The following is a 23,487-nucleotide window of genomic DNA, read 5'->3' on the forward strand; positions in this document are numbered from 1 at the left end:
ACCTATGACAGTAATAAAGAGTCTGTAAGAGCCCTATGACCAGGGCTAACACTTTGGTGAAAATCCTGGGAGCAGCAAACAGGATGAAAGAAGCGTTAAAGCAGAATTCTGGTGAAAATGTTTAGCTTTCCATGCAGTGGGGCTGTGCCCACACTGCTTGGGTTAAGTGCTCATTTTGTCTAGGGGGACTCAGGGATAAGCTGTACTTACCCTGTTCTCCGATTCTCTGGAAGATCGCTCTCTCTCACGTGCAGTGGCAGACTGTTCCTGGTGTCCTCACGTCCGGAGCTGGTCTACGGGCGTGATAACGTCAGGAACAGCCCATTCACAAGACCGCTAGTATGCGGGGAGCAGGAGCTGTGGGAATCGGTCTTGCGCTCGGAGGATCGACGCATTAGGCAAGTATATCTTTACTTTCAGAGCCTCTAGACAAAAACGAGCATTTAACTAATGCAATGCAGGCACAGCCCCACTGTATGGGCAAATCATTTTTTTCCACGGATTTCTACTTTAACCAGCTGCCGACCGCAGATAGCCGAATGACGGCTTCACTGCAGCCGGCCAGTTCTGAGTGGACGTCATATGACGTCCTCCCAGAACGCGCTCTCCTGCGCGCCCCAGGGGGCGCGCACCCGGCGATCTCCGTGATTGCTGTGTCCTACGGACACAGCTGATCACGTGATGTGGTAAAAGGCCAATCACAGCGGCCTTTTACCACCTGATCAGCGGTGTCCAATGACACGCTGATCAGAAGGAAATGCAAGTGCCGGTTCTCGGCTGCACTTTCCTCACGCTGTCAGATCGTGAGGAAAGTACTGCCGAGAACCGGCAGTTGTCAGAGCGGGGATCGGCACCGATCATCAGGGCACTGATGATCAGTGCCCTGATGATCGGTGCCCAGCAGTGCCACCCGCAAGTTCCGCCCAGCAGTGCGCCCACTAGCTCCGCCCACCCGTGCCCATCAGTGCACCCACCTGTGCCCAGCAGTGCACCCACCTATGCCACTCTGCAGTGCCACCTACCTGTGCCCAGAAGTGCCACCTACATGTGCCCAGCAGTGCCACCCACATGTGCCCACCCACCTGTGCCCACCAGTGCCACCCACCAGTGCCCGCCCACCAGTGCCACCCACCAGTGCAGCCCAGCAGTGCTGCCAGTCAGTGCCCAGGGGTTGTGCCAGTCAGTGCCGCCAGTCAGTGCCCAGCAGTGATGCCAGTCAGTGCCGTCTATCAGTACCCATCAACAGTGTCACCTATCAGTGCCGCCTATCAGTGCTGCATATTAGTGCCGCCTATCCGTGACCCCTAATTAGTGCTGTCTATCAGTGCCGCCTATCCGTGCCACCTCATTAGTACTGCCTATCAGTGCCCTTTAGTGCTGCCTATCAGTGCCCATCAGTGCCGCCTATCAGTGTCCATCAGTGCTGCCTCATCAACGCACATCAGTGAAGGAGAAAAAATACCTGTTTGAAAAATTTAATAAAAGAAGCAAATAAACTTTTTTTTTTTTTCAAATTTTTTGCACTTTTTTTATTTATAGTGCAAAAAGTAAAGCGCCCAGTGGCGATTAAATACCACCAAAAGAAAGCTCTATTTGTGAGAAAAAAATGATCAAAATTTCATATAGGTACAATGTTGCATGACCGCGCAATTGTCAATCAAAGTGCGGCAGCACTGAAAGCTGAAAATTGGCCTGGTAAGGAAGGGGGTATAAGTGCCTGGTAGGCAAGTGGTTAAACAAGGCCTCAAGATGCTTCTCAGAAGTATACTTAAAGAAGAATTCTAAGCTAAACCTAATATTTGAAAATAATGGAATGAAAAAGTGCTGCGCTGCTACTGAAACATATCCACATAAAACCTGACAGCCCTTCTAACACCAACAATTAAAGTGGTAAATCGATAACTAAAAAAGTGACGGCGCAGAAAGCCATGTTGGTATACCCTTGTTTGTCCAGACAAGCATTCTTTTCATATATTTTATATGAGTGCATTTTAATCCGTTTGGCCTATTTAATAAATACAATTTACACTACGAGTACTTTTTCTTTTGCATTGTTCTGAGCACCATTTTGGGTTACATGATCACCGTATAGGACAAGCCTTTTTTCTGTGGAAAAATATATTGAGATCAGGAGTCCTGACTGGGAGTCATTGCTGCCATTTAAAGCACTGTTGACCTGTATGTTATACAGGTTTTTGTTTGGAAGGTGAGCGTGCAAAACAGAAGGTGGTAGAGCACAGTGTGATATTACAGAAAGATTCCTGAATGTCTGTTTTGGAGCACTCAAGTTTTGGATCACAGTATAGGACACTGCTGTTTTTGATTCACAATTGGACTTTTATCCTGAATATTTATTGCTTTATTTGAAATATTGATATTTTATCATTTTCATTTATTCCTTTATGATGTCTATGCATATGGGTTTGTAGGGCAACTGGGTGTTTAACAACACTTTTTTGTCTCTTGCTTTATTTTTTTTTTTACCTTTTTTGTGTATGTGGGTTGGATTGGCTGCCATGTGTTGACATTTATATTAATGTATATAAGGGGTTTTCTACTTTGAATTGGTCACTTTGCTAGTTATCAGTTTTACACTTTAATTGCTGGTGTTAGAAGGGCTGGCAGGTTTTATGTGGATATGTTTAAATAGCAGCACAGTAATTTTTAATTTATTATTTAGGCAATTGTTGATGTGGGAACCCATTTTTGGATGCATGCAGCAGCTTTATTAGCTTTTTTGCTATTGCTGTGCGCACGAGAATCATTTTTTTTCTTTCTAATATTTAGAAATGCTCCCTCTCTCCTCCTAACACCTATGCTAACTAACCTGTGTAAAAAAATTGAATTTACTTACCTATTTTCATGCCTCTCCAGTTTGGTCAGTTGCTCTCCCTTAAGCCTGCAGCAGCTGAAGGGGAGCGGTGACAGCACCCATAGGCTCCTGTGGCTCATCCATTGTTGGCGTTCCCTCCTTTCCCCTGCAGCTGCTGTTGGCTGACAGAGGGGAGCCAGATCACGTGACCGAGGAAGGAGTGTCTCCTGGAATTCCACTTTAACAAGTTGGCACTGGAACCGTGAGGGTCTTATTGAGATAGACTGTTGGATCCAATGCAGGCAGACTCCATTTTTAGTGAACTCACTTGCTATTGAATGTTGTAGAGCCAATAGTTTTTGATGAACAAACTTTTTTTTTTATGGTGAGCCCAGTCTATGCAGAATACATAATTTAAACAAGATTGTACAGAGAAAGATTGAGAGATGCTGCGACAGACTTCATGATCCAAATTCAGTAACCTTTTGGGCAAAGGATTCAGGAAGTGGTAATTTTAAGTTGGTCCTGATCACATTTGCGCAGAAAATCTCCAGGAGCACATACCTTGGAATGCTCCATGTCTCTTCCGGAAAAGTCACTTCCCCTTCCCACCTCTTCTTCTGTGGGTTCCTCCTCCATCAACAAAGAGAAAGGAGGGGAAAGAGAACATTTCCATTTGTGACCAAGACGTTCTAAACTGGAAAGGATTCCCTCCCTTGACACAAAGAAGCTGGAGGAAAGTGTCCCAGAAGTAGTGGAAATACCAGACAAGTAAAGGGAAGAAGAGCCACAAAGAACTAACCCCCAGGTGATATAATGCAAGGCGAGCTATATCAAAGTCCCCCCCCCCCCGCCATCTGATGAAGGATTTTGGGAACCCTCTCCTCAAAGCCCACCTCCCTGCTGTAGCCGAGACATGGCCTGCTGAAACACATGTGGACTGTAGCCAAGAGGGGCAGTCCAAATTCAGAAGAGAGGAGCAGGTATGACAAACTCTTGCAAAGCAGTACCCTTCAAGTGGGAGAAACTATACCCCAGAGGATATCTCCATCTAACTGTACCACAGTCCACCTCACCTAGTTATCAGCGATCTGGGGTACTCTAAGAACACCCCCAATACTTGCTGTGCCCCGAATCAGAAGCCCCGGAGATCCCGTCCCGACACTGTACGTGAGGCTGTAGTACTAGTACAAATAAAGCAACAATGAACAAATATAGACACTGCAGGGTATTAACCCCAGGGAAGGGGACTACTAAGCCCATAAAGCCGAACTAGGTAACAGGATGTATGGGGGTACAAAACAAAAGAAGACAGTACTTCTTGTTTGGAGGTCTTTAAACACGACATGTCTACATCCGTTAATATGCAGCTCTTGAATTAAATAGTTGTATTAATTTTATGAATAGCAGTGAATACTTACCTCACTTGTGGCAGAAGCCAGGGCTGGTGCAAAGTCATGATGAGTAAATTCACTGCTATCTTTTTTTCGTGTGTTTTCCACCACAGTCTTTGTTATTGTTGCAACATCCAAACCTTCAAATATATATATAAAACACACACATTTAAGCAAGCAATCACTACAGATAAAACAATTATTGACACCATACACCTAGTATTAAAATGCTCATTAATACCCAAAATACAGTTTTAATGAGTTCATAGTCTGTCATGACTTTGCACAGAGGTAGGCATTCAATTCTACAGCTGTAAAACTCCAATTTGAATCTATCTGGAGACTTGTAGCTTTACAAAATCATGGCATATATGAACAGTGCAACTTAATTTGCTTTTCTAGTTTTATTGTTGCCTCAAACCTAGTTCAGCGAGCATCCGCACTACCAGTCAGCTTCTCAACCACGCTTCCATGTACTTTCTTACTGTATGTGGTGATTTGCATGGCTACTGCTTTTGTTAAAGGTTTTTCTGGCAATTTTGTCACCAGAACTTGCACATGAGACGTTAGCACATGTGCAGTCTATCGGAAAACTGCTGCTTGCCAAGACAATGGCTGACCAACACCAGAGGTCAGACACAGCAGCATCACACACAAGAGTTGCGGCTGCAGAATACACAGCGCTCCCTCTCTTATTCCCGATAGTTAACACAGGGCAGTGGGAGAGTAAAGGGAAGGTAAGCTACTGATGAAGCCATGGTCCACATGTATGGCCAAGCCAAGTACAGCTGCTGAAACAAATACTGTGCTGCTGCAAATATTATATTAAGCATTTGTGGAATGTACCGTGAATGAGCAATACTATAACAAGTGAGCATTACCTGCTTCCTTGGCGAGCTCCAGGCACTGATGCCGCTGTTCAGGCTCTGTGACATTCTCCAGAAAGGCAGCATATTGTTTGATAGCCAACTCTTGGGGAAGATGACTGACATAGAACGCTATCAGTTTTGTGTGTTTATCATTTACAAGTCTCTGTAGTATATAATAAAATAGAAAATAAGGTGTCTAATGGCACATATTTGTGAATACAGAACATTTTGTTTGTGTTCGGTCCCAAGTCCAAAAAGCCTTTTTTATTTGTTTTTTATAAACCATTGCCTCTTGAAGGCTTATGAAAGACAGATGCTATATTATAGGGCTACTTGCACATTGTAATAAGGTGGTTTACTTTCTATCAATACCACCAGAAGGAAAAAACAAAACAAAAACAAAAACAGCAATCTTGTCACAGACTCATTTTTATTTGACAGAGATTCTGCCTTTTTGAGGAATGATAACTAGAGTTCAGCTTTCTTGGAACAACATTATGATAAGAGTTTCCTACAGAAATAAAACCTGAAAAAGGCTGTAAAACTATGTATACATAGTCATATATGGGAATATTGGTTTACCTGTGAAATCCTTTTCTTGGAGTGGTGCACATGATACACAGCGTCTTCAGAATCATTACGATTACAATAGTGTTATCCTGCTTCCTTCAGGTGATTGGACACTGGCAAAAAAAAAAAGGCAGGAAGGCGTAGGCTTAATCCCTCCCAGTTAGGCAAGGCTTCAGCTTTTGTATCAAACCATAAACCTCAAGATTGAGTGGTTGGATCTCTTCTCTGTCCCTTGATGTACTCCAAGGAAAGAATTTACAAGTAAACCAAAACCTCCATTTTCTTTATCATACAGAGTGCCTTCAGAGTGATTACAATAGGAATGTCCCAAAGCACTGAATATAAGGGAAGGGCAACACAGCAAAAGGCCCCAAACAACCAAAGCAAAACAGGGTAGAACCTCACATAGTAGCCTGCAAAACACGCGAAAGGTAGCATACTCAGCTACTCTAATATCCACCTGGTAAAACTTTGTAAAAATAGGAAACTAAGACCAAGTAGAGGCTTTACAAACATAAGCTACCGAAGCCCAGGAGACTAATAACTTGGGAAGCACTGACACTCTTGGTAGAATGAACCATCAAAGAAAACGGTGGAACTTTGCCTTCAAAACCGCAAGCTTGAGAAAAAAAGAACTGATGAATCCGTTAAGAAATTGGAGACTTGGACGCTGCGTGTCCTTTCTTGAGCCATCAGGAAGCACAAAAAAGTAATCAGACTGTCGAATCGCAGCAGTCCAGTCCAATTTCTGAAAGCACCAAGCGCATGAAGAAATGTGAAGAGCCTTGTCTCTGGCGTCTGAGGCTTAGGACAAAAAGATAGCAACATAATGTTCCAATTGAAATGGAATGAAGAAAATCGGACTGTGCTGGTAAGCATCGTAGATATCCACCGATGCCAGGAAATCTCTCTGCTGCAGGGAGGCCATCACTGACTGCACCCATACCATTTGGAATTTCTGCACTCGCAGTGACTCGTTAAGTCAAGATCCAAGATGGGAGTTTTGAGTAGAAATTACTAAATCTTTTGTCCTCTAGAACTAGAATGATCACTCTGACATAGAAGATGCAAGACTGAGAGCATGCAGAGAGCAAATCTTTTTGTGAATTCAAAAAATCATTTGATAGCATGAAGCAGGGAAGGAGAAATGGACATTCCAGCATGTAGCTGTGAGCCACTATATTGTGGACACACTCGTCTGCAAACTCCCCCTGCCAAATCCCCACAAAGGCCTGCAAACATCTCACCCAGCCGAAACAAGTTGGCATGAGAGGACTTGATCCCGGGCTTAGAATTCCATGGTTTCTTATGAAATTGGGACAAAGGTTATGGATTAGAGCACGAAGACTGAGGTTGACAAAAAGGAATGCTTTGTTAACATAGAAGGAGCAGGTTTATTAACCGTATTGCTTTTCTAAGAGATAATAGATGTGAGAACATAAAGGACCAAATGTACGTTCCCCTTGGAAAGGTAAATGTTCTACATGCCTCTTGCAGGGTAACTCCAATGACCAACACTTTAGCCACAGAATGCTGCTCATGTGTATGGACAAGAGTCCCAGATGAGAAATTTGTTGTATGGAGTCTTTCAGTGTATCTACTGAGAAGCTGAGGGAATGAGGAAAATCGTCCAGATCTGTGCTTGATTTTTTATCTCCACTAGAACGGTCCCTTTCTCTCATGTAACAAGCCCAGACCTTGAGACTTTGGCAGATACCTATAAATGCAATTGTTGGCTGAAAAGTTGCCATCACCAAGCAAACGAGGCTTTAAATACAGTCTCCAGACATTTGTCTGAGGAATTCTTAAAGGACAGGTTTACCTTTTTCAAAATAAATAAAATAAATGCACATAATTTTGAAGGAAAAAAAAAAGTGCATTTATTTTTTCAGCAGATGGAAGGTGCAATGTCAGGCTCCTGCCCCCTCTCCCTCCAGCTTTGTGCAAATACCTCTGTACGGGCTCTGCCAACTATTGAAATTAGAAACCACTGGATCTACTGAAGCCATACTCCATTTGTTAATGAACTCACTCTCCATGGGGTTTTGTTGAGCAATGAATACATCAATGAATAAACAAACAATCCAAAGAGCCAACACATTTCTTGTCCTGCCCAACTAGGAGACTGGGATGGGCACTAGCTTGGCTACCACAGGACACTAACCAGTACAGCAGCAGGACCCCCATCTTCATCCATCATGGCAGACTTTGCCCAAAGGACCTTCCGGGACTTGATTCTCCAGCTGGGTATCATTGCCCTTGACCTATATCACACCCTACTGGTTCAAAAGACAATACATAATCGGGAGGGTTCCACAACGCAGGGGCCAGTGCCGAGCAGAAACCTTATAGACCACACCTGCGTCCGATAGAGGGCCTGGGTACTATTCCCAAGTGATGGAAAACTGTAGAAAAAAATTATACCGGTAAAGCCAGTCTCCTGATTGCGGTTAGAACTGAGAAGATAGTTATTTTCGTGCAGAGAGCTGCACAAACATGACACCGGCAAAAGAAACGTAATTGTCGCCTAACGGGGAGGGATTATGCTTAGGAGGAGGATGGCAGCATAACCTTATTGTAATGATTTTGAAGACTCTGTGTTCTGTGATTTACGATAAAAAATCTATTTGACAAATTACAGATTAATTGTACCAGTTTATATTGGTTTTATCCTCATTTGACTTTAATATTTGTAGAATTTTTATCACCGTACCTGGCCCAACTCATTTTGCAACGGAAAAGATAGAAAAGGTACTCCATATGTAACAACTTCATTTTCTTTTATATATTGCTTTCATCTACTTATCACTTTTCTTTTTTAAAAAACATATTGGGGTATATACAGCATTCGAGGGAAATGATATGAGAATAGTTGTGCAGCATCAAACACTTTGTAGACTGACCTGTATGTAAGTTTTCAGCACTTCCACTGAGACTTCCTCCTATATTAAAATTAGCAAATAACATAAATAAAATTAGTTCTATTGATGTATTCTGTATATGTGAGCTGGTATACATGCAATGTTCAATTTGTGTTTAAAGCTGAATTCCAGGCACAGAAACTCTCATTTAAACTCAATATATAAATCCACTTTGTGTGCACCTAATGCCATTGCAAACTCAGATATTGCCTCGTTAAAGTATCAGTGACATCACTGTACTGTGCATAGCCTGTGCGGAGAGCAGAGCTGTAGAAGGGGCCCAGTAGGCTCCACTCACTACAGGCTGCCTGCAGAAAACTTCAAGAGGGGTGGAGACAAGACCAGTTTTGCTGTACAAGGAGAGCAAGCAGCAGTGACTCGTCTTCACTATATGAAGCTCCTGTACAAAGGCAAAGTTTCACAATAGATTACTATACAGATCTGGAAGAAATACATAAAATACTCCAAAATAAAGGACAGAATACCCGCTTGCAGACCGCCCCATGTAGATATACTGCAGCACTGCAGCCACTCTGTGCTGGATCATGTACATGTATGTGATCCAGCATTTCCGGGTACGGGACGAGTGTGTACATGCCCGCTGCCCCATCTGTGCTGTCATTTAGCATAGCATAAAATCGATTAGAAGGTCCTGTCCAATGACTCATGGCCGGGACCTACTGAGCGGCTTAACAAATGACAGCACAGAGCCCTGTGATTACTAAAAACACAGGGAGCAGGGAGATAAACCAGTCACATCTCCCAGCAAAAGCAGCGCACATTACACTTGTTAGCTACACAGTTAACCTTTAGATTACCCCTAGATGTTAACCTCTTCATTAGTACAGTGAAAGTGTACAGTAATACATTTATGAAGAAAATTTGATTTTTTTTTTTTGGAGAGATTTTATAGCAGAAAGTAAAAAATTGTTTTTTCAACATTTAAGATCTTGTTTATATAATAAAAAACCTAGGGGTGATTACATTCCACCAAAAGAAAGCTCTATTTGTGTGAAAAAAATTATATAAAATTCATATGGGTACAGTGTTGCATGACTTGTTGCCAGTTAAAGTAGTGCACTTCCAAATAGCAAAAAAATGCACTCTCCGTGAAGGGGGTAAAATCTTCCACACCTTAAGTAGATACACGACTCTTACATTCAAATAATATTTTCTTACCCCAGAGTTCAACTTTAAGTAAAAGGGCAGAAGTCTAAACTGTTTTTTTTTTCCTCTCCAAACAAGTCCTAGTAAGGAAAAGCAGTTCAGAAGGATTAAAAAAAAAGGTCAGAAGTAGCTCAATGGCAACTAAAATCGAGACACTTCCTTTAAACCTGCACTTGACCCACTCTTGAGTATGAAGCCTATGTACATGAGCCATAACCCATTAACTGTCATTTATACTTGCCATTATTAGCCAACTCAGTGCTCCAGGGTACGGTTTGTAAATGTACAGGTGAAACTCGAAAAATTAGAATATCGTGCAAAAGTTCATTTATTTCAGTAATGCAACTTAAAAGGTGAAACTAATATATGAGAGAGACTCATTACATGCAAAGCAAGATAGTTCAAGCCGTGATTTGTCATAAACCCCAAATCCACAATCTCAGATAATTAGAATATTACATGCAATCAATAAAACAAGGATTGTACATAGAACAATATCTGACCTCTGAAAAGTAGAAGCATGCATATGTACTCAGTACTTGGTTTGGGCCCCTTTTGCAGCAATTACTGCCTCAATGTGGCATGGCATGGCCATCAGCCTGTGGCACTGCTGAGGTGTTATGGAAGACCAGGATGCTTCAATAGCGGCCTTCAGCTCTTCTGTATTGTTCGGTCTCACGTCTGTCATCTTTCTCTTGGCAATGCCCATATATTTTCTATGGGGTTCAAGTCAGGCGAGTTTGCTGGTCAATCAAGCACAGTAATCCCACGGTCATTGAACCAGGTTTTGGTGCTTTTCGCAGCGTGGGCAGGTGCCAAGTCCTGCTGGAAAATGAAGTCAGCATCCCCATAAAGCTCGTCTGCGGAAGGAAGCATGAAGTGCTCCAAAATCTCCTGGTAGACGGCTGCGTTGACCCTGGACTTAATGAAGCACAGTGGACCAACACCAGCAGATGACATGGCTCTCCAAATCAACACAGACTGTGGAAACTTCACACTGGACTTCAAGCATCTTGCAGTGTGTGCCTCTCCATTCTTCCTCCATACTCTGGGTCCTTGGTTTCCAAATGAGATGCAAAAGTTGCTCTCATCAGAAAAGAGGACTTTGGACCACTGAGCAAAAGACCAGGTCTGTTTATCTTTAGCCCAGGTAAGACGCTTCTGACGTTGTTCAGGAGCGGCTTGACAAGAGGAATACGACATTTTCAGCCCATGTCCAGGATCCGTCTGTGTGTGGTGGCTCTTGATGCACTGACTCCAGCCTCAGTCCACTCCTTGTGAAAGTCCCCAACACTTTTGAATGGACTTTTCTTGACAATCCTCTCTAGACTGCGGTAATCCCTGCAGCTTGTGCACCTTTTTCTTCCACACTTTTCCCTTCCACATAACTTTCTATTAATGTGCTTTGATACAGCACTTTGGGAACATCCTACTTATTTTGCAATTACCTTTTGAGGCTTTCCCTCCTTATGGAGGGTGTCAATGATGGTTTTCTGCACAACTGTCAGGTCAGCAGTTTTTCTAATGATTGCGATTCCTACTGAACCAGACTGAGAGACCATTTAAAGGCTCAGGAACCCTTTACAGGTGTTATGGCTTAATTAGCTGATTAGAGTGGGACACTTTGAGCCGAGAATATTGCACCTTTTCACAATATTCTAATTTTCTGAGATTGTAGATTTGGGGTTTTCTAGAGCTGTAAGCCATAATCAACACAATTATGACAAATCACTGCTTAAACTATCTTGCTTTGCATGTAATGAATCTATCTCATATATTAGTTTCACCTTTTAAGTTGCATTTCTGAAATAAATGAATTTTTGCACGATATTCAAATTTTTTGAGTTTCACCTGTACGCGTGTAGTGTTATGATACATGCAGGTATGAGGTATTCGCTGAGATCTTGCTGCCGACATCTCCCAACTAGATTAGTCCTGCAGCAAGTTAAATAAGAACCAACATCCATGTCCTTAACTGAGAACATTTTATTTACAAGGACATGTACTTAATACAGCCATGAAATAAATACAAAATGCTGAAACAGGCAGCTGCAATGTGACAGAGGCTCCAAGTATGAGCACAAAAGCAGCATGAACAAGAGTGAAAAGACTGGATGAGAACAAATGAAGTGTACGTTAACAGAAAAAAGTGATGCTCCATTTATTGAAGCCAAACATATCCTGACCCTAGTTAGATATGTGAGATTCAAAGCTGCTTAAAAATCAGGCTGTACAGACTTGAGTGACAGGCAATAATTAAGGCATCTGAAGGTGGAAAGCACATACAACACATTTCCCAGCCTTATACTTTGAGAGAAATTTTACCTTTGTTTGCAGACCCAGTGTTCGAAAAAATAATATTAGATGTGCCATGAAGCGTAGCAGATGACCTAGAAGAAGCGTTTTCCCTTTTGACAGCCATTCACTGAACTCATCCATTAAACCTACAATTTATTAAAAGTACACTGAAATATGAGAAATTCAGAACAAAACATTCCTTGCTTAATAAAACATATACTCAGCTCACAAAGTATTTTTCTGGTTTTTTTTTTTCACTTTAACAATAGAAAAATGTGTGAAGCAATGCATAATAGAGTATCATATAGATCAGCCATACTAAAATGATACAATCACCCTACTAGTGGCCAAACGCACTCCATCTGCTAGAGACAGTTTAGTCACAAAGCAGTACAGAGAACTGGTTGCAGACATAACCAGAGGGGTGTATACTGTGTACTTTAAAAATGTACGCAGAGGAAAAGATTTTATGCTAAACACAAAAATCCCATTTTCTCTTCCGCTCACTGGAGGATGCAGCAGAGAGCTAGAAGATCTTGATGATTCGGAAACCCCAAAGCAGTGTCAGCTTAAGGGTGGGAAATCAAGATATGAATAATTACATTGCCATCTGTAAGACTTGTACCCAGTTTGCTGTCAACTGAAGGTGTGGAAGACTTGCACCTGTAATACCAAGATTTCCAGCACAGATCTTAGATCTCTGATAAACCGTTATTATTTTATTTATTACAGGTACTTATATAGTGCAATCAGTTTACGCAGCGCTTTACATATACAGTGAGGAACAGAAGTATTTGAACACCCTGCAATTTTGCAAGTTCTCCTACTTAGAAATCATGGAGGGGTCTGAAATTCACATTGTAGGTGCATTCCCACTCTGAGAGACAGAATTAAAAAAAAAAAAAAAAAAAAAAAAAAAAAAATCAGGAAATCACATTGTAATGATTTAAAGAATTTGTCTTGCACTGCTGAACATAAGTATTTGAACACCTGAGACAATCAGTGTTAATATTTTGTACAGAAGCCTTTGTCTGCAATTACAGAGGTCAAAAGTTTCCTGTAGTTCTTGACCAGGTTTGCACACACTGCAACAGGGATTTTGTCCCACTCCTCCACACAGATCTCCTCTAGATCTGTCAGGTTTTGGGGCTGTCGCTGAGCCACACGGAGTTTCATCTCCCTCCAAAGATGTTCTATTGGATTTAGATCTGGAGACTGGCTAGGCCACTCAAGAACCTTGATATGTTTCTTATGGAGCCACTCCTTGGTTATCCTGGCTGTGTGCTTCGGGTCGTTGTCATGTTGGAAGACCCAGCCACGACCCATCTTCAATGCTCTGACTGAGGGAAGGAGGTCGTTGCTCAAAATCTCACAATAAATGGCCCCATTCATCCTCTCCTTAATACAGAGCAGTCGTCCTGTCCCCTTTGCAGAAAAGCACCCCCAAAGCATAATGTTACCACCCCCATGCTTCACATTCGGGATGGTGTTCTTGGGATGCAACTCATCCTTTTTCCTCCAAACACGACGAGTGAAGTTTAGACCAAAAAGTTCTACTTTGGTCTCATCTGACCACATGACTTTCTCCCATGCCTCCTCTGGATCATCCAGATGGTCATTGGCAAACTTCAGACGGACCTGGACATGTGATGACTTGAGCAGGGGAACCTTCTGTGCAATGCATGATTTGAAACCATGACGGCGTTGTGTTCTACCGACAGTGACCTTTGAAACTGTGGTCCCAGCTCTATTCATGTCATAGACCAGCTCCCTTGTAGTTCTGGGCTGATTCCTCACCTTTCTTATCATCAGTGATACCCCACGAGGTGAGATCTTGCATGGAGCCCCAGTCCGAGGGAGACTGACAGTCGTCTTTAGCCTCTTCCATTTTCTAACAATTGCTCCAACAGTTGATCTATTTTCACCAAGCTGCTTGGCAATTGCCCCGTAGCTCTTTCCAGCCTTGTGGAGATCCACAATTTTGTCTCTGGTGTCTTTTGACAGCTCTTTGGTCTTGCCCATGGTAGTAGTTGGCGTCTGACTGACTGTGGGGTGGACAGGTGTCTTTAAAGAGCTCAGACAGGTACTACTAAGTTAGATTAATGAGTGGAGTAGAGGTGGACTTTTTAAAAGGCACAGTAACAGGTCTTTGAGAGCCAGAATTCTTGCTGTTTCTTAGGTGTTCAAATACTTATGTTCAGCAGTGCAAGACAAATAAATTCTTTAAAAATCATACAATGTGATTTCCTGAATTTTTTTTTTTAATTCTGTCTGAGTGGGAATGCACCTCCATGATTTCTAAATGGGAGAACTTGCAAAATCGCAGGGTGTTCAAATAATTCTGTTCCTCGCTGTATATTATACATTCTCATCAGTCCCTAACCCTCAAGGAGTGTACAATCTAAAGTCCCTATATACTAGGGCCAATTTAGACAGGATCCAATTAACCTACCAGCATGTCCTTAGAGTGTGCGAGGAAACCTGAGTAGAGGAAGGAAACCCACGCAGGTACTGGTAGAACATGCAAACTCCAGGCAGGTGGTGCCGTGGCTGGGATCCAAACCAACAACCCTAGTACTGCCAAGCGGAAGTGCTAACCATTTAGCCACTGTGCTGTCCACACTTGTCTCTAGTAGATGGGAGCTTGAGCCACCACTAGGCTGTGCTTTTGTTTTTGTGCCTAGTCTCCTATAATGGCAGCTGGCGCTATAATCCAACGGTCAAAATCTTAAATATTTCTGCTGTGTCCGTCAATGAATGCAGGAGAAAAATAACAATTTTGGCTGGGGTAATACTTTAACACACATATAACTTAAAAGACTATATATCCACTTAAACTGCACTGTACCCTATGTTATCCTTCCAATTTCCTTCTCACTGTGAAATACCCATCCAACGCCTCTTGTCCTCTTTGTCCATCCTCCCTCCCATTCCTCCAACTTTAACTGAAATCCTGTCCCTCTGTCTACTTCTTTCCATTCTTCCTATAGAAACTGAACAAACTATAAAATAAGATTGATATATAAAATATTATCATGGAAGGTGTGCAAAGGAAAGGCCACAATACATATGGAAAAGAAAATGCCAAAAAGCTCACCCAGCCCCCCATACCTAAGCCCAATCTAGCAAAGTGCATGAGAGCAGCGTCTCTCTCTCATTGGCTGAAACACAGCAGCAGGCTGAGACACAGGATTGGCTCCTGTTGCTGTCAATCACAGCCAGTTGGGGGTGGGGTGTGGCTGAACCATGTTCTGCGTGTCCCATAGACACACAGAGGCTGCTCTGGAACAAACACGCAGTAGAGTCCCCAGAGCAAGCAGCTTGCTCTGTGGGCAAAGGCAAGGTGGAGGGGACAGAAGTGCCAGCAGGGGACCTGAGAAGAGGAGGATCGGTGCTGCTCTGTGCAAAACCATTGCACAGAACAGATAAGTATGATGTGTTTATTATTTTAAAGAAAAAAATTCAAGCCTTTACAACCACTTTAACAGGTTTTATTTGATTCTTGGATAGCGCAACTATTTTAAAGGTTTCTATGCTCAGTCCCCAGGTTGGCTATTTTATTTGCAAATTTATTTTTGTCAAACTGCAGTCATAATGAGTTAGCTGTATGTCCCTTCTCTTAAAATTAGTTTGGAGAAAAACGATTTAAAAAGAAATGGCTAACACGAGGGTGGAACTCCCTATAATCACATCAAAATTTTAAAAAAAAAGTATAGCTTTACTGGCACTGCCTAAATGAGATGAAGACGTAGAAAAAAAGCACTGTGCTTGATTGTTCAATCTATGGCAAAACATTTCACAAACGTGTTTCTAAAAAATGCAATCTATTGTAATACAGTAGATCGTGATTAGGTAAACTAATCACTCTGATACTTACCATCTACATCACCAAGGATTATATACTTCTGAATAATGTGGTAATGCTCTTTGTTTTCTTCCAACACCCTCTAAAAAAAAAAAAAAAAAAAAAAAAACCCCAGAAAACTTGATTATACAATACTCCAAAACAAAAGTGTTCCAACATAACAGGCATTTAAACAGTCACCTTTTTATCAGTGGCCTGAAGCTCCTCAAAGACTTTGTCTAGGGTCCAGCTAGGAGGTACAAAAGGAACAATAAACAAATTATAGCTATGTAAGGATAGTTCCTTAAATAAATTAGGTGTAGAAAAAAAAAACAAAAACAAAAAACTCTTACTGTGCTTCCAAGTACTCCCTAGGTAGTTCATCTTCTTCACTAGAGGAGATAAGCGAGGCTCTAATCTCCTGCTCAACCAGACTGTCGACCATCACACGGAAATATGCCCAGACTGTATCTTCCCATGTTTCACACACAGGAAGAAGCTAGTAATAAAAGAAACATATGGAAAATATTGGTCCTCTTAAAATTTTTTATTACAGTGTTTAAGTGACACACTTTCAACATTAAGCATACTGTTCACACTTGTGCGGGTTGCGTGGGCATTTGAATGGGCTGCAACGACCGCATTTCCTGAAGAAAAAAAAAAGATGCCTGCACCTTTTTCAAAACTCGGCCCCAGGGAAATCACATTGTGCTTTTGACTATGTGAATTCCCTGCGGTTCCCGCACCCACAAATGTGCAGCCAGCTGAAATTTGTGGGGTGACATTAAGAATGAATGGCATCCCCTGGCATCTCTTAAAAGCAGTGTGATTTGGCTCAGGGTGGTTGCGGATCCATGAACAGCTGTGATTCCCACACCTACAACCACCCTGCGCAGTGCAGACGTGAACCTAGCCTAAGAGCTGGTTCACACCTGATTTGCACAGGAACACAGTCTGCGATTCCTGCTCGTTCCTTTACTGTGCATTTTTGCAGTCCATTTGTTTCTTTTGAAAAATGGGCCACACTAAATTGCATGGTAATGAAGTACCATGCAATCTGGTGCCTGCAAAAGCACTGTATTTACTATCTGCGTTTGGGGTCTGGTTAACAATGTATCGGTACCTGCAGCAGATAGCAAAGGAAGTGAGTTTTGAATGCAGTGCAGGAAACACGCACGGAACGCACTTTTCTCACACTGCGTTGTGGTGTGAACCGGCCCCTATAGTATATGAAAAACTAAAAAACAAAGAGAACATATTTGTAAATAGGTTTTCACTACAAACATACTTGCTTTAGATTTCCACTAAAGGTTGCATAAATTGCTCTTTCATATCTGCTGAACTGCTCCTGAAACACACAGAAAAAAATATTTTATTGTGGAAAGGTAATGGAAAGGCACAAATGACGTTGCAAAGTAGTTTACAGCTTAAGAAAAAAATATCTTTTTCTCTACATATTTGTGAAAATATCTGTTATTAAACCAAATATATTTCCTGGTGTGATATACACACATCTGAATGAATACTGCATACTATTGACCCCTCTGCAGTATGTGAAAGAGAAATACTGGTGGAGAGGGAGTGAAATGTTAGAAGACAAAAACCTTGTGTGTTGCGGAACACAAACTGTATACAGCAATAGCTTACATCATCTGCCATGCGCCAACAACAAGCTTTCCACACACATCGGTGTGGATTGCCTTCCACTGGCCGCATCTCGCCACCTGCAACAGAAACAATATAACAAAATTATAATAAAAATGATAACAGATACCCCAAAACAACAAAGTACTAAGTGCAAGATATGGAAAGGTCAGGGTTAAAAACAAAAAAACTACCTCCAGTTATATTTGGATCATGATAAAGCTTCCATCCTTCCAGTGTTGCTGCTCGCCAGGATTGACCACATCTCTTACACAGGCGCTGGGCCTAACAAGAAGACAGAATTCATTCATTAGGGCTTACTTCAACAGAAGAATACTTATGAACAAACATATCTTCACAATGGAAAGCCTTGTAAAAAAAAAAAAAGGCGATATAAACCATTTCATTTCTATGGACAGGTCTGCAGGATTCTGTCATTGTGACACGATTTGCTTAAATCCAAATACCACAACTTTTTTTTGTAATAAAATTCATATATAAATTTATTGCATGTAATAAATTCACCACAGGACTCACTGACATATTTAATGAAGCATATAGTTGTATTTACATAATTTGCAATTAAGAACAACAATAATGGAGAATACATGAACATTTTCAAATACTAAGCAAATAGCTCAAATTTGCAGTTTCAAGCCAAAAGATACTCGGATTACAACAGTTCTATAGATGAAGAAGGCAAAAACAGGAAAAAAAGGAAAATCAGCTCTTCATACCTCATCTGTCATGCCAGCTCTAATCAATGTAAAGAGATATTTTAGAAGTCTGATGTCATCTTCACGATCCAGATCATCCAGAGGAAGTTTCTGTCTAATGGGGGCATCAGGATCCTAAAGAAAGTTAACAAAAACAATGTAATTCTATATAACATATCAATTAGCACAACAGTGTGTGTGTGTGGGGGGGGGGGGGGCGTAAATGCACAGTACACTGAGCCTCATGTAACAAAATAAGAGTCTGTGCTACAAAATGCCAGTGAATGGTAGGTTGGGTGACTGCAGGAAGCGATACAGAATGTTTTGAAGGAAAAGTATGGCCAAAGCTTGTTCTACACTCCTATGAGCCTGCTGTCAGCTGACATCACTCAGCTGGTCCAGGTTCTAGATTGATCCTAACTTTACAGTCAGGGTCCACCCAGATGCCTGGACTGGCAGCTGAATCAGCCTCTCAGCGAACCGCTAAGAGTTTGAGCCAGCTGCTCCTGCCCCTTCCAGTCTGGCACTCCAGTGAGCACTGGAGGGGCAGAGCAGAGAGCCGGCGACTCACAGTCACCGCTCTGAGTGGAGGGGAGCTTTTGATTGAGAAAGGAGCACGCTTGCCCTCCAGTGGTCTTGTGCAAGCCCCGAAATGTGTCGCATTGCATGCTGTTCCCTCCTACGTCATCAAGCTGATGCTGCACTCAAGGGTGTGCATTACACCGCCCTCCATCAGAGACACATATGTTGGCTGGCTTTTCTCCATCTTCAGTCTCCCTCAACGCGAGTTGCGGCTGCCTTCAGTGGGACTTGGACATCATTCCTCTACTTTATTTCACTGATGAGCCTCTTTTAACCTCCATCATGTGAGTGAAGTTTTATTGTTAAGAAATAAACATCTTTCATACTACACTTTGAGAGAAACACAAAAGGAAAAAGTGCCTCTGAGTGGAGAGAAGTGAGCGATCAAAGGGGTTTCATCTCTCAGTTCGCAGTGCAGACACGGCGGGGGACAGATGTTGCATCAGATTGATGCTGCGTCCACCTAGGCTAGTATACATTTTTTGTTTGTTTCAAACCCCATACTTTGCTTTTAATTTCAGTCTCACATAAAAGAAACAAATTGCTTGTAAATGTCATTCATAAAATGAAAGTTGCAGGTCCAAGAAGGAAATGAGACCCATTTGGGTCATAAACAGAGGTATTAGACAGAGCTATTTTAGGTAGGCATGACGGAAATTCTATCTGAAAACACTGAAAGGCTAAACCCTGATTTACAATAAACTTCTGACCTTTAACCACTTGCCTACAGGGCACTTATACCCCCTTCCTGTCCAGGCCAATTTTCAGCGCTGTCACACTTTGAATGTAATCGGCATTACCCAGAGGGAACATGTACACTGATCATCAGGGCACAGATGATCAGTGTGCCCTGATGATCAGTGTAGCCCCAGCAGTGCCACCTGTCAGTGCCCATCAATTCCACATATCAGTGCCTACTAGTGCACATCAATGCCACATAGTGCCCATCTGAGCTCCCTTTCATGCCCATCAGTGCCAGTCAGTGCCACCTATCAGTGCCAGTCAGTGCCGCCTATCAGTGCCATATATGAGTGCTGCCTTTCAGTGCCCATCAGTGATGCCTGTCAATGCCCATCAGTGCCACCTACCAGTGCATCCTCATCAGTGCCACCTATCAGTGCATCCTATCAGTGCCCATCACTGCAGCCTCATTAGCACACATCAGTGAAGGAGAAAAATCACTTATTTACAAAATTTGTTTCCCAAAATTTTCAGTTGTTTTTGGTTTGTTTAGCAAAAAATAAAAACCCCAGAGGTGATTAAATACCACCAATAGAAAGCGCTGTCTCCAAAAAAATGATGAAAATTTCATATGGGTACAGTGTTGCATGACCGCGCAATTGTGATTCAAATTGCGACAGCGCTGAAAATTGGCCTGGGCAGGAAGGGGTTATTAGTGTACTGTAGACAAGTGGTTAAACATGTCCAGTAAAAACATTTACAAAACAAAATTCCGTCAGAAATTTTAGAGCAAAACGTATTCTACTACATGTCTTTGCTAAAAAAATCCCAATACGTGTAAATTAATTGGTTTATGTGAAAGTTATAGTGTTTACAAATGGCGGTATATATACTTGGATTTTTTTTTAATGTTTTACTAGTAACGGTGGTGATCAGCGACTTATAGCGGGACAGCGGCAGACATTCTGACACTGGGGGTAACTGACTCGGTGTCATGGACATCCCCAGTGACACCAATACAGTGATCAGTGCTAAAAGAAAAAAAAAAGAAAAAGAAAAAGCTGTACAGCTGACACTGTACTAATGACACTGGGCAGGAAGGGGTTAACATGAAGGGCGATCAAAGGGTTAACTGTGTGCTGTTTCACTATGTGCTGTGTCCGTGTGCTTCACTGTAAGCACACTGCTTTGCATGGTTGAGCTGTGCACAGCCATCCAAAGCAATGTGCACGAGCTGACAGGGAGAACTATTTTGTTTATAAACAGTTCTCCCTGTCAGAGATGCTCATGAATCACCAGGCGCTGGTGAGTAATCACTGGCCGGGACCCAGTGATTGACAGCTGTGGAGATGCAAAATCACGTATATATTTTGCGCACCCGTGCCGCCCTGTATCAGTATTTCTGCTATAGGGCAGTCGGGAAGTGGTTAAAGCAACAAATATACCAAGTATGAGCAGGGATAGTTACTAACGTTTAACTGACAAACAGCCTAATGCCTAGTATACAGTAGTACAGAACAGAAAATTGGACGCAAAATACCGCTTTTCGAAGCAATCATACGATAATCTGATCATTCGTACACAGCTTTCGAAAGATAATCATGACAGTCGCCCCCCCCCCCCCAAAAAAAAAAAACATGACCACATGCATGCTGGGAAACGAATTAATACATTACATCACTTCCCAAGTTGTATGCTGTTGTACAAAAATGTTCTTAACTTTAGTAACCTATTGATTTTCAATATTAGACTAGCATGCAAAAAAGGGTTTTTAATCCCTGCACATGTAGTGTTTCAGTGTGACAGCTAAATTTTATACTTACCAGTTCAGAGACCAGTGGACGACCACTGCCTAGTGCTGAGATACTTCTTTTTTTCAATAAGGACAGGGTATTCTCCCTTAAAAAAAAACAAAACAGATACATTTCATGCTATTTCTGGTCTCAGTTTAGTTATTTTCTTAAAAACAGAATGTTACCAATGGGGAATTGTACCAATATGAATATTCACTCAAACCGTCAAATCTCAAGATAAACAAAATGTTGGGTAGCAACAAAGGGTGCTTGGTGGTAACTATTTTTTTTTTCAAAATGTTTATTGAAAAAAGTTTCAAACTTTTACAAAGCTCACAAAGAAAAAACACACAGTGATATGAAAGACATAGCAGTGAAAAGAGATACATCTCAAAGCTTGATCAGCAAGTTGTCAGAGACGGTTGTGGTAGGTTCCAGCTTACCTCAAACATATATAGTGCTACCCTCTTGAGAGCCACTGTTTTTGGGTGGCCCTTTACCTTCTACACAGCCAGGAAACACACATTTTTCCACTTGCATCCAGAAACAAGAAACAGCCCACGGGCTTGTTTTCTAGTTGTATTAGGGAATTTAACTTGGATAGGGTAAAGGGGTTATGGGATGCCCAATCTGATTGCAAAATAATGAATTGAGGACAACATCCTTCTCTAGAAAATGCTACAATGGTAGATGAATGACTGTGGTCCAGTCAGAATCCTGACAGTCACTTTAGCAAAGTACAGCAACTTGCAGGAGCTCCGAGTCCCCTTGAATGGATTTTAGCAACGTCTCAACTTGTAGCTCTAAGTCCCCTAAGCGTACAAAATAACAGCCAACCTGGCTATGGTATCTGATCCCAGGACAAGGAACTGGGTAAGCTATGAACTGTCCCCTGAAGATTTGCCAGAACTGGCATCCAGCAGACTTCTCCCTTCTAGGCCCTGGAGGTAAAGAGGTACTCACACCATCCTTGTCCTACAGCTATGGATAGAACGGCTTTCAGGCCTCTGTAGCTGGGCTGGTTCCTCTCAAAGCTTGGCAGGCTGTCCTTCCCAGATGGACTTCAGGGCAGTGGAGCCCCCTCTTTCAGTTTCCCTCCTCCAGTCCGGAAGCAAGACCCCCTCCCCCAGGCTACACAACAGCACCTCATCTTCCACCTGACTTCCCTGCTGGCCAGGCTCTGTCATATTTATGGGCTGATCTACAACACAGGCAGGCCTCCTGCCTGAGATTGGTCAGACTCTCATAAATATGCAAATCAGCCCCTCCTCACCTTCGCCTACTGATTTCTAGAAGCATCTCCAAGTTTCTAGAGCAGAGGGAGGTACCAGATGACTGACCCGTAGAGTCCTCCAGCCCTGACCTGAAGTAAACCCTCTAACTAAACCCAAGTAAGACAGCAGAATTCTAATAAAACAAACTATAGAAATAACATAGCTATGTTCCATCTTCGAATGTGGTGGGACAAGAAGATAACCACTGCATAGCAATGGTTTTACGGGCAGTAAATAATGACTATAAAATTGGAATTCTATGGTACCTGTATGTTAACAAAAAAAACCCCACTCTCCAGTGCCACCTAAATCCTTGTGTATGGAGAGAGCAGGCATACATTTACATAGTGCCAGAGTGGCCTATTGCCAGACACTCTCCAAGGACAGTGGGCTTGCCCAAGCTTTTTGAACTCATAAGAATATGAAATTTGGCAGGATGTGATAGTGCTGGCACGTTTTTGCTTTAGAACACCAATTACCCACCACTTAATTTCATTTTAAATTTTGTTTTCCCAATATGGCTTCACATTACATGTACTAATTTGATTCAGCAACAGTTACCCTGTGGACTACCATACACTTAGCTATGGTATACAGCTGTTAAAAGCAATCAAATGTCCTGAATGGAATAGGATTTGTGAGCTACCAGTGAAATCTGTTTACTGGGAGTACAGTACAAGAAACCAGCTTCTTTAAAGCAGAGCAGACAGAGCGCAGGAAAAGTGTGAAACTATCAAGGATTTAATACAAAATCAAACAATATTACACCCACATTAAAATGAATTGTCTTGAACGTAAAACAATCGACGAAGCCAGATCCTAAAAAAAAAAGTTCCAAATAGCGCTGGTACCACCAGGCTGTCAGCTAGAAGGTCAGCACTGGTGGGGACTGATGGGAAAGAAGGAATCTTGTGTGAAAGAA

General features: G+C 42.1%; 1 protein-coding gene across 2 annotated transcripts in view; it reads right to left on the reverse strand.

The window, feature by feature from the left end:
• Nucleotides 1-23,487, reverse strand: part of NUP107 (nucleoporin 107) — an 86,147-nt gene that overhangs the window by 26,880 nt on the left and 35,780 nt on the right. For both annotated transcript variants that reach the window (XM_089652689.1, XM_089652688.1), the window contains exons 11-22: nt 21,322-21,397; nt 18,257-18,370; nt 17,714-17,804; nt 17,523-17,599; nt 17,164-17,223; nt 16,229-16,374; nt 16,077-16,125; nt 15,909-15,978; nt 12,059-12,177; nt 8,549-8,587; nt 5,088-5,238; nt 4,234-4,346 (exon numbers count right to left, since the gene is read on the reverse strand). In XM_089652689.1, coding sequence (XP_089508815.1) covers nt 4,234-4,346; nt 5,088-5,238; nt 8,549-8,587; nt 12,059-12,177; nt 15,909-15,978; nt 16,077-16,125; nt 16,229-16,374; nt 17,164-17,223; nt 17,523-17,599; nt 17,714-17,804; nt 18,257-18,370; nt 21,322-21,397 — 1,105 coding nt within the window. The remainder of the gene's footprint in view (nt 1-4,233; nt 4,347-5,087; nt 5,239-8,548; nt 8,588-12,058; nt 12,178-15,908; nt 15,979-16,076; nt 16,126-16,228; nt 16,375-17,163; nt 17,224-17,522; nt 17,600-17,713; nt 17,805-18,256; nt 18,371-21,321; nt 21,398-23,487) is intronic.

The sequence above is a fragment of the Staurois parvus genome, unplaced genomic scaffold (genome assembly GCF_062004578.1).
Source record: "Staurois parvus isolate SC_StPar_1 unplaced genomic scaffold, SC_StPar_1.0 ptg000025l, whole genome shotgun sequence".
Lineage (NCBI taxonomy): Eukaryota > Metazoa > Chordata > Amphibia > Anura > Ranidae > Staurois > Staurois parvus.